The following is a 12022-nucleotide window of genomic DNA, read 5'->3' as shown; positions in this document are numbered from 1 at the left end:
GAAGTCCTGGCTGTTAATGCTGGTGGAGATGAAAGACCTGCCGGGGGGGAGACTGGGGGATCACTGACTGTGTTTGTGTCTGTGTGTGAACATGTGTGTGTGTCTGAGTGTGTGTGTCTGAGTGTGTGTGTCTGAGTGTGTGTGTCTGTGTGTGAACATGTGTGTGTGTGTGTCTGAGTGTGTGTGTCTGAGTGTGTGTGTCTGAGTGTGAACATGTGTGTGTGTGTCTGTCTGTGCGTGTGAGCGAGCGAGAGAGAGAGAGAGAGAGAGAGAGAGAGAGAGAGAGAGAGGGAGAGAGAAAGAGAGTAAGAAACAGACAGTGTGTAGTTTGTTAGTGTTGTGTGTTAGAGCACAAGAGAGGGAGAAATAGAATATAAGCAACTGAGAGGACAGAGAGAGACAGTGTGGACAGAGAGAGACGTGTCTGTGTGAGAGAGACAATGAGAGAGAGAGACAATATGTGTGTGTTTGTGTGTGTTTGTGTGTGGGTGTGTGTGTGTGTGTGAGAGAGAGAGAGAGAGAGAGAGAGAGAGAGAGAGAGAGAGAGAGAGAGAGAGAGAGAGAGAGAGAGCGAAGGAGAGAGAGACAGTGTGTCTGTGAGAGAAAAGGACAGGGACAGTGTGCGTGTGAGAGAGGACAGAGAGAGATAGTGTGTGTGTGTGTGTGTTTGTGTGTGTGTGTTTTTTACCCAGCATAGTAGCAGCTCCTGTTGATCACAGTGATAAATAAAAGAGGCCAGCGATTAGTTAACCTGAAGGGTTCTGGGAGATCTGCCACCACTGAGGCTGTTTGTAATGTGTGGGTGTGTGTGTGTGTGCATGTTTGTTAATTTGTGCATGTGTACGTGTTGTGTGAGTGTGTGTATATATGTGTGCAAGCGTTTACGTGTGTGTGTGTTTGTATCTCCTCAGAGGGACAGCCCCTGGGGTAAAGCCTTCCTCTCTTCTCTAAGAGGGGATTGTTTCGCAGTGGGGGAAGTCATGTGACCTCCAAACTATGTTTGTATAAGAAACTATTAAACCTCCCGCTGGACTACAGAGGTTAGAATCATCAGAGGCTCCAATGACCCAGAGACGGTCCACATCTTGAGGCTGAGGTTGAGGGTTGGAGGCTGTACTTGGTGACAGGGCTGGGGATAGGGCTAGGCTGGTACTGGTGCTGGGGCTAGAACTGGGCTGGGGCTAGAGCTGGGGCTGGTGCTCTGGCTGGGGCTGGGGCTCTGGCTGGGGCTGGGGCTGGGGCTGGGGCTAGAGCTGGAGCTCTGGCTGGGGCTCTGGCTGGGGCTCTGGCTGGGGCTGGGGCTCTGGCTGGGGCTGGGGCTGGGGCTCTGGCTGGGGCTCTGGCTGGGGCTGGGGCTCTGGCTGGGGCTGGGGCTGGGCTGGGGCTGGGATTAGGGCTGGTGTTGTGGTTAGGGCTGCGGTTAGAGCTGGGACTGGAGAGTAAAAGATGGATGCTGCAGAAAGTCTTTGTTGAGTGGGATCCGCTTGCAAATCAATGGTTACAGTCCTTATTACATTAGTTAGTGTTTGTTTGGGTCCTGCAGGGGCCCCTGACTAGGCAAGTATCATGCAGATGAGTAACGATTAGAGAATCTAAATGTTAATGGAGAAAGCGATTAAATAAATAAATGCAATTATGCCAGATCTCCTTGCTTTTAGTGCATTCCTTTTGGTAAACTCAGGATCAATTAGTTCATTACAAAAACTTGCAGAGAGGTTAATGTAATGAATGAACGAACAGATAAATGGGCTGAATGTGAAAAACAACCTGTATTGTGTGGTTTTGAATAAAGTGTTCTAACATTGTATGCTGTCTTCTCTCCACCCCCCAACACACACACACACACACACACACAACACTTACGCGCACATGAAAACGCACACACATTAACAACAAATCCCCCCACACACACACACACACACACACAAACACATAACGCACGCATTCATAAATAAAACACCCCAGAACCCGCTCCACTTCCAGCTGTCGATGCGAAGCCCCCTGGTGCCACCGTCCGACCTGCTCTACTCCCTGCTCCTCCTCAACGGCTGGTACGACGTCAACATCCTGCTCTGCCAGCACTGCCACATCTCTCACTTCCTGTCCCGTCTCCGTAACAACAGCCGCTTCCACCTGGGCCCCGTCCTCAACGTCTCCTCCTCCTCGTTCTCCTCCGACGGCTCCGCCCTGCAGCGCCCCCTGGAGGGCCTCCGGGAGGCTGCAGGGGCCGTGCTGATGCTGGGCTGCGACATCCGAGACGTGCGGAGGCTGTTCGGCCTGCTGGGGCGCCTGGGCCTGCTGCTGCCTCACCTCCACTGGGTTCTGGGCGACGGGCAGAGAGTGGAGGAGCTGCGGGCCGACGGGCTGCCCGTGGGCCTGCTGGCGCACGGGGGCATGGGCCCGCCGTCTCTGGAGCACTACGTGCAGGACGGGCTGGAGCTGGTGGCGAGGGCAGTGGGTGCCGCCGCCTTGAGTGACCCCGCCCTGGCGCTCATACCAGGCACCACCAACTGCATGGCCATGCAGCACGGCAACCTCAGTTCGGGGGTGTACCTTGCCAGGTATGTGGTGATGTCATGGTGGTCGGGGTGAGACAGAGAGAGGCAGGGGGAGGCGGGTGGAGGAAGCAAATGAGGTTAAGAGGTGAACACTGTGCTCAGGGCAGGGAGAATAGCAATTATTGCATTGTAATAATGTTGTAACCTTTCAAATTTATTGTGACCATTCCGGGATGTAAAATAATGAAGTGCAATAGAAGGCTGTATCTCCTGGGGCATAGTGACTTACATATCTATGGTTAAGGATGGAATTTAGATGGAGCTGCAGTTACACAACAAAGACAAGCTCAACACAGTGACAAGCACAGAAAAGGGGGATGTAAGTAAAGACATGCCAGACAAACTCGAGGCCTGCAGTACAGACATGCAGTACAGACAGACATATAGTGGAGACGTGCAGTAGGGACACCAGGGGTTAAGTCCATCCCCTGGCAGCCCAGACTGCCGTCATTGACCAGGGCTAGATAATGAAGTCCCAGCAGCTGACTTTCTGGGACTGGCACCAGACAGAGCCCCCATCTGGCTATCAGGAGGAGCCGGGCACTGCCAGCACAGACACAGATAAACAGACAGGCAGACAGACAGGCAGACGGGCAGTGGGTGGTAGAGCTGTCCTTGCAGATAGCACGTCTGGATGTGAAGTAGCAGCTTGTTCAGGTCATCAGCCGGCAGAAAGACAGGCTGACAAGCAGATAGGCTGACAGACAGACAGACGAGCTGACACATATGCAGATAGACAGGCAGTTAGGCAGGCAGGCAGACAAGCAGGCAGGCAGGCAGGCAGGCAGGCTGACAGACTTGTAGTATGTGGTAGAGCTGTCCTGGTAGATAGCAGGCCTGTGTGTAGCCGCCTGTCTAGATCGCTAGCAGTGACAGAGAACAGAGCCCTCTTTCATTCTGCAGGCCTGCTGGGAGTAGTTATCTGTCAGTGTGTCTCCTCTGCTCCCCCCCCCCCAGCTACACCCAGCCTTGCACCCTGCCCTCTGCTCCAGCTTAGCTGCTATTAGGACAGAGGGAGGCTGGCGGAGGGGGCGAGGTGGGGGTGAGGAAGGCAAGAAGGAGGACTGGAGATAACGGAATGTCAGAAAATAGATAGAGATGGCAGGATGGTCGGGAGGAGTGTCAAGAGAGAGAGAGAGAGAGAGAGAGAGAGAGAGAGAGAGAGAGAGAGAGAGAGAGAGAGAGAGAGAGAGAGAGAGGGAGAGAGAGAGAGAGAGAGAGATGGAGAGAGAAAGAGAGAGAGAGAGAGATAGAGAGATGGAGAGAGAAAGAGAGAGAGAGATAGAGATGGAGAGAGAGGCAGGGAGCCAGCAAGGGCAGCATGGAGGAAGAAGGATAGAACCGCAGTGGCTTTGTTGGACAGAGCCGTGAGAGAGTTATAGGGCAGAGGAGATAGAGAGAGACAGAGATCATTTGAATTCGAAGTCTTCATTATTCTATGTTTATCTTTGGAATAATGCATGGCCATTACAGAACACCCGATCTGTGAGATAGGATCAATATGAAAAACATTACTTTTTTACAATAACCCCTTGCACCCTCCACACACACGCTCGCCCAGTTCATTAAACTATTTTATATTGCCAACCAAGCAGCGTGTAATACCAACTCGATCTCCAGCCTGGCTTTCCCAAGCCCCAGCAGCAGCTCCACTGATTGAATCACCCCAGTCCTCTATGCTGCTCAGCCTGTGCTATTGACAAGCTAGTGAGGCATGACGGAGGGCACGAGAACATCAGAGAAGTGACTAGAAGAGGACAGTAGAACATCAGAGAAGTGACTAGATGAGGACAGTAGAACGTCAGAGAAGTGACTAGATGAGGACAGTAGAACGTCAGAGAAGTGACTAGAAGAGGACAGTAGAATGTCAGAGAAGAGAAGAGGACAGTAGAATGTCAGAGAAGAGAAGAGGACAGTAGAATGTCAGAGAAGTGACTAGAAGAGGACAGTAGAATGTCAGAGAAGAGAAGAGGACAGTAGAATGTCAGAGAAGTGACTAGAAGAGGACAGTAGAATGTCAGAGAAGAGAAGAGGACAGTAGAATGTCAGAGAAGTGACTAGAAGAGGACAGTAGAATGTCAGAGAAGAGAAGAGGACAGTAGAATGTCAGAGAAGAGAAGAGGACAGTAGAATGTCAGAGAAGTGACTAGAAGAGGACAGTAGAACGTCAGAGAAGTGACTAGAAGAGGACAGTAGAATGTCAGAGAAGAGAAGAGGACAGTAGAATGTCAGAGAACTGAATAGAGGAGGGCAGTAGAGGCCTATCTCTGTGGGGGCGTGGGAGATATGCCATCTTTTTGGGTTAGACTCCCACTGGAGTGACGTTACGACACTCTGGGCAGTAAATCAGCCTGGGAGCTCCTGTAGCGCAACAAACAGGCGGAAGGACAGGCTGGTTCTGGTCTGGAGAGCAGGCTGACACTCCAAGTCAAGTAGGAGGAGGAGGGGGGGGCAAAGAGAGCGTGACAGAGGGAGGGAGGGGGTTGGGAAGAAGATGAGAGGGAGAGAGAGTCCATGGTCATTGAACCATGTGTAAACAGTAGAATCTGTTCAGAGGGTATTTCAGAGAGGAATTTATAGCCTCAAGACACCCTCTGCCTCGACGGTCTCTACTCTCTCTCTAGTCTCTCTTCTCAATCTCCGTGATCTCAACAGTCTCGACTGTGTTTCTAATGCCTCTACCCTGTCTCCACTCTCTGTACTCTGTTGGGTTAGCCTGCTAGTCATCACCGTGTATCATGGCAATTTGTGTAATGTTGCACTGTGCGTATGTTTGTGCATTTGTGTCTGTGTGTGCGTCTGTGTTTGTGTGTCTGTGTGTGTGTCTGTATGTGTGTGTCCCTCAGGTTTCTGGCCAACACGTCCTTCGACGGCCAGAGCGGCTGGGTGTATTCCCAGCAGGGCACTGTGATGTCGGAGAGCCAGCACTACATCTGGAGCCTGCAGCAGGACCCGCTGGGGAACCCATCCTGGACCCGCCTGGGCCGCTGGAAGCAGGGCCGCGTCCTCATGGACTACGGCGCCTGGCCCCACAAGCAGGCGGCCAGCCACGCCGGAGACTGGCGCCACCCGGCCAGGCTCCACCTGCGCGTGGTCACCCTGGTGGAGCACCCCTTCGTGTTCACGCGGGAAGTGGACGGGGACGGCCTCTGTCCGGCCGGCCAGCTGTGTCTGGACCCCCTCACCAACGACTCGGCCGTGCTCCAGGGCCTCTTCTCCAGCCTGCAGGGCCCCAACGACAGCCTGCCCATGGGGCTGAAGCGCTGCTGCTACGGCTACTGCATCGACCTGCTGGAGAAGCTGGCCGAGGACATGGGCTTCGACTTTGACCTCTACATCGTCGGGGACGGCAAGTACGGCGGGCTGAAGAACGGGCGCTGGACGGGGCTGGTGGGCGACCTGCTGACGGGCGCCGCCCACCTGGCCGTCACGTCCTTCAGCATCAACTCGGCGCGGAGCCGCGTCATCGACTTCACCTCGCCCTTCTTCTCCACCTCGCTGGGCATCCTGGTGAGGACGCGCGACACGGCCGCGCCCATCGGCGCCTTCATGTGGCCGCTGCACTGGAGCATGTGGCTGGGCATCTTCGTGTCGCTGCACGTCACCGCCGTCTTCCTCACCATCTACGAGTGGAGGAGCCCGTTCGGCATGACGCCGCGGGGCCGCAACCGCGAGCGCGTCTTCTCCTTCTCCTCGGCGCTCAACGTGTGCTACGCCATCTTGTTTGGCCGCACGGCCGCCATCAAGCCTCCTAAGTGCTGGACGGGACGCTTCCTCATGAACCTGTGGGCCATCTTCTGCTTGTTCTGCCTCTCCACCTACACTGCCAACCTGGCCGCCGTCATGGTGGGGGAAAAGACCTACGAACAGCTGTCAGGCATACATGACCCCAAGGTAACTGACGTCAAATATCTAACATGTAGTGTGTCTATATATATAGTATATAACACAATTTGACTAGCATACATAGTATATTATCCTGTAATTGTCACCTGGACGCACAACTCTAAGCTAACACACTAACACAGTGATACACAACCCTAAGCTAACACACTAACACAGTGATACACAACCGTAAGCTAACACACTTAACACAGTCATACACAACCCTAAGCTAACACAACAACACAGTGATACACAACCCTAAGCTAACACACTAACACAGTGATACACAACCCTAAGTTAACACAACAACACAGTGATACACAACCTTCAGCTAACACACCAAGATCGGGATAAACAACCCCAAGCTAACTCTGTTATCTGGCTAAGTCTGTACAGAATGTAACACATTGTAATGTCACCTATGTGGCGGGGATAATATCCCTTTGATGTCTGTACTGCTCCTCCCTCACCTCTACACCCACCCCATCCCTCCCCTCTCACCCCCCACCTCCTCCCTGGCCCCTCCAGCTGCACCACCCGTCCCAGGGCTTCCGCTTTGCCACGGTGAGGGAGAGCAGTGCAGAAGACTACTTGAAGAAGAGCTTCCCCGAGATGCACGAGTACATGAGACGCTACAACGTACCGGCCACACCGGACGGCATAGATCTCCTCAAGTAAGTCATTGTCACCACTGTGGGAGACTTCCTGTAGTAAGCCGGTGTAACTGTGGTGGTAGACTTCCTGTAGTAAGCCATCATTACTGTGGTGGTAGACTTGCTGTAAGAGTCATCACCAGGCACTAATGTAGCTTTAACACACTACCCAAATACTCTGTTCATAGCTATAGTAGACTACCTGATCATGATATCACAGCCCACCTATATCGGCCTATCAGAAGCAAGACATACTCATACTTATTTTAGAGACAAGGTCTTTCCCAGTTCCATCGTCAAAGTGCTGTACCTGTTGTCGTGGTGTGAACAGGCCAGCTCCACTGTTAGCATGCAGTGCGTCAGCTATCAGATCGGCAGCTCTTCCTGTGTGCTCCTGTAATCTTCAGAGAGCTGGACAACCCCAATAAAGAAGCCAGCCAAAACAATAAAAAGGTTTTACTATGATTCACATCCCGGCTCGTGTTCCCTCTCCTCACCCTTCTGTGAGTGTTTCCCTGGAGGTGCAGTGAAACACGGGGCCAAAGCTGCATCACAGGCTACGCTGCGTCACAGGCTACGCTGCGTCACAGGCTACGCTGCGTCACAGGCTACGCTGCATCACCGGCTACGCTGCATCACAGGCTACGCTGCATCACAGGCTACGCTGCATCACAGGCTACGCTGCGTCACAGGCTACGCTGCGTCACAGGCTACGCTGCATCACCGGCTACGCTGCATCACAGGCTACGCTGCATCACAGGCTACGCTGCATCACAGGCTACGCTGCATCACCGGCTACGCTGCATCACAGGCTACGCTGCATCACAGGCTACGCTGCATCACAGGCTACGCTGCATCACAGGCTACGCTGCATCACAGGCTGCGCTGTGAGGCCCACACACCTCCGCCTTGAAAACAGGAATTCGGTTCAACAAAAAGCATTGAGTGTGTTGCGCTGTTTTAAGTTTGTGTATCCCCCACCCCACCCCACCCTCCCCCTTCCCTACCGTGGCCACCTTGGCCAGCCCCCCCCCCCCCCCCCCGCTCCCAGCTCTCTTTGACCTCTGCCTCTTCTGCCTTATCACCTGTTTACAAAGTCCTCTCACATCCTACACAGCACAACCGAGCAGAATAATGGGGGGTGGGGGGGGGGGGGAGCAGGGGGAGCAGGGGGCGGCACAAGGTAGAAGAGAGAAGATGGTGGGTGATATCTTCTCCTGAGTGATAGACAGACAGCTCCAGTCATACAGATTGGCCCCTGCTCTGTGAAGATAGCATCCACATCGGGGGAATCTGAACGCTGAGGTTTACGACGATGCTACACGCAGCACATATAACATGCAGCTGCAGTTTATAGCCTGCACATGTAAGATGCTGCTGCAGTTTATAGCCTGCACATGTAAGATGCTGCTTGGCAGAAAATCATAAAAGGTTGTAATGTTCTGTAATTGACACTGCCTTGATTAAAAACGGTCCAATCTTTCCCACAATGATAATGAAGATGAAAATGATAAGAATGAAATCGATGATTATTAGCATGATGAAGATGAAGATGATGATGATAATTATAATGATGATGAGGATGATGGTGATGATGATGATAAAAATGATGATGATGGTGATGACAATGTGGTCTTCTCAGAGAGGACCCTCAGAAGCTGGACGCCTTCATCATGGACAAAGCTCTGTTGGACTACGAGGTGTCCATAGACGCAGACTGTAAAACTCTGACCGTGGGAAAACCATTCGCCATAGAAGGCAAGCGAAGGATGACGATTTTCCCTAACTAAGTTGTATTAGTAGAAGTAGCATTATTTATTAGTAGTTAGTACTGCAGTTTGTAGTAATGTTTGTCAGAACAGAGCTGAATGACCAAGCAGTGTTTGAATATGTACCAGTAAGATCCTCTGTGTCTAATAGTGTGTGTGTGGGTGTGTGTGTGTGTGTGTGTGTGTGTGTGTGTGTGTGTGTGTGTGTGTGTGTGTGTGTCGGCCAGGCTACGGTATCGGCCTGCCGCAGAACTCGCCCCTGACATCCAACATCTCGGAGCTGGTCAGTCAGTACAAGTCAGACGGCTTCATGGACACGCTACACGACAAGTGGTACAAAGTGGTCCCCTGTGGCAAGAGGAGCTTTGCTGTCACCGAGGTAACCCCAATGAATGGAGGCATAAAGTGCTGTAGTGATCAAAGACTGTAGAGATGATGTAGTGATAAAGTAGGGATAGAATACAGATAGATAGTGGTGATATATTACTGAAGCGATAAAGGACAGTGGCGATAATGTACTCGAGTGATAATGTATTGTAGTGATAATGATATGCAGCGATAACGCAGATCGTGATAATGTTGAGATTCCTGTGGGTTCCTCTGTCAGACACTGCAGATGGGCATCAAGCATTTCTCAGGTCTGTTTGTGATGCTGTGTGTGGGCCTGGTTCTGTCTCTGCTGACCACCCTGGCGGAGCACATCATCTATCGATTCGTCATCCCTAGAGTCCACGAGCCCCGCTTTAAGTACTGGCTGCACACAAGCCAGGTATGCATGCATACATGACCTGCAACACATGAACACTTCTGCACTAATACTGCTAGGCACACATATCTATAAAGTTGACAATCTGGACCTCACAATCTGGATTTTCTGAAGTTTATGAATGAAATACCATGATTAAGTCCATAATATTGTTACATCTAACTATTTGTGTGTCTGTGTCAAGCGATTACATCGAGCCCTCAACTCAGTCTTCACTGACGACAAACTACCCACTGTGGCTAAACCAGAGAAAAGGTAACTCCTCCCATTTAACCGGCACCATCCCCCCCACACACACACCAGGAAAACAGCTTACCCCTCCATCATTTCCTCCCAGAACGTAACAGCCCTCACTAACGACCACCGCCTGGAGAAGCAGAGACGTCTGTCAAAGCCAGAGAGCGCTTTATGACAGTTTAATTCAGCCATGTGTAAATGGAATGGCCAGGGATAATTGCTGGGGGGGGGGGGGGGGGGGGGAGAGGGTGAGGAGCTCTCCGTGGTGCTGCTTGCTGTCTGGCCGTGATGGATGTCTCCAGTAGATAGAGCGTGCCATCACCTGTCACCTTCCGTCTCCCACCTACCCCCACACTGAACCAGGGACTGAAACCCATCACTTTGCCTCTCTGGCTGATATTGCAGGTATCACAATTAGCTTCCTTTACGGACTGAGTTGTTGTTCTGTATTTAACCCACAGGTGCAATGAAGGGAACAACCAACCAGCAGCCTGGAACCCTGCAGACTCCTCCCTCTGCAATAGGCGTAGGCTCCACCCACAGGAAGCGCAGCAGAATGACCTGGAGTTCCCCCCCAGCCAGGACACGCCTGTTGCCCCGCCCACCCAACTGAAGAGACAGCTACCCCTGGTCTGCTCCTCCAATGGTCGAACAAACATGCTGGGCCCAAGCATGGGAGTAGGCCGGGGCCTGGGGCTGGGGTCAGAGCTTGGCCTAGGAACAGGGCCTGATCTGGGGCCAGATCTGGGCAGGAACCCCCTGGTCCAGGAGCTGTCTGCTCTGGAGACCCAAATACACCTCATCAAACAGCAACTTCAGAGTGCCATGAGGAGGAAGAGGGAACTGGAGTTCCACCAGCAAACAAATCAGACCAGTCAACAGGGAACCAATCAGCAGACCAGCACTATTCCCGAGTCCTAGACTTACCACAGGAGCCTTCCTAACGCTGATCCATGGAGACCAACCCGGAGCTCCCTCTCTCCTGTCCTGACTGCGCTTCAGACTGCTTGCCTGACTGCGTCAGGCAAGCCACTGTGGCACCGAAGTGTGTCTGGCACAAACCCTACCTGACACCTGAGGGCCTGTGTGCTAGCTCTCTGACTATGTACCTTGGCTTTAGCTCCACAGGATAACTCATGTGGGCAGCCAGGTGACCCGGATTAGATTTGGTCCATAACCCATGGTTCCTGTTCCTGGAGGAACATTCTCTGTTGGTATGTTGTGCTTCTCCTGGACCATTGAACTGAAATTTCTCCGACGGTCCGCTGGGTAACAGCTGTGGTAGACACCCCCCCCCCTCCTATTCTACCTCTTCTCCTCCCTGACTTTGACTTGACCTAGACCTTCTTTTCTCCGCCTCTCCTCTTCCTCTCTTCCTTTCCCCATCTCTGACTAGACCCTTGACCCGCTCCCCCCTTATTCTCTGTCACCTTCTCCTCCTCCCCTCCTCTCTGACTAGTCTCTTCAGACAGACATGGCAGTGTTGATGGGTAAATGTCTGTGTTACCAGGGCGATACCAGTGTTACCAGGGTGATACCAGTGTTGCTTGGGCGTTACCAAGGTGTGAACGTGGTGATGTGTTAATGTATCCGCAGGTGGTCCGACCCCAAGACTGAACCCTCACTGAAGACAAAAATACTCATCACATTGATTGTCTGACATCAAGAACCAGAGGAAAGTTTTCTACCGGAAAAAGATAGAACATGATAGAAACATGTTCTCAACCGGATAGATAGAACATAATTCTTTATCCAGGATAGATAGAAGGTGTTCTTTATACAGAACACATTCTCAACCGATAGAACATGTTCTCTATCAGGGTGTAGTCAGTTATTTTCCTGGAAGGAAGCAGTTCTCTTGCATTGTGTATGTTTGAGTTTGGATGTGTTCTGTTTAATAAAAAAAAAGGCTCCCAGAATGCAACTGGGTGTCATCAGTTGTGCGATTCTCTTGATGTTCATCAAGACTCTCTACAGCTTTTACAAAACCAACTGATGTATGAGAGAGGGTGACAGAGGTCAGGAAACTGACGCGTATGCTTCTGTCCTGTCCTCAGTCGGGACATATACTGTACACGCCTGTTAAATAACTTAGTGTTCTGGTTTCAGCATGTCATACTAGTCAGGTAGGATGCTGTTAAGCTTTCAGAAACC

General features: G+C 51.9%; 1 protein-coding gene across 1 annotated transcript; it reads left to right on the top strand.

Moving 5' to 3' along the window:
• The first annotated feature begins 1887 nt into the window (after nucleotides 1-1887).
• grin3a (glutamate receptor, ionotropic, N-methyl-D-aspartate 3A) lies at nucleotides 1888-11745 on the top strand. Its single transcript, XM_062478007.1, has 8 exons — nucleotides 1888-2561; nucleotides 5405-6452; nucleotides 6972-7117; nucleotides 8739-8854; nucleotides 9093-9244; nucleotides 9473-9634; nucleotides 9816-9886; nucleotides 10330-11745. Exons 1-8 carry the CDS (start codon nucleotides 1990-1992, stop codon nucleotides 10787-10789), a joined length of 2727 nt encoding a protein of 908 aa, XP_062333991.1. The 5' UTR covers nucleotides 1888-1989; the 3' UTR covers nucleotides 10790-11745.
• The last annotated feature ends 277 nt before the right edge of the window (nucleotides 11746-12022 follow it).

Source organism: Osmerus eperlanus, chromosome 14 (assembly GCF_963692335.1).
Source record: "Osmerus eperlanus chromosome 14, fOsmEpe2.1, whole genome shotgun sequence".
NCBI classification, from domain to species: domain Eukaryota; kingdom Metazoa; phylum Chordata; class Actinopteri; order Osmeriformes; family Osmeridae; genus Osmerus; species Osmerus eperlanus.
The sequence above is the reverse complement of the archived record's forward strand: the minus strand, read 5'-3'. Positions and strand labels throughout refer to the sequence as shown.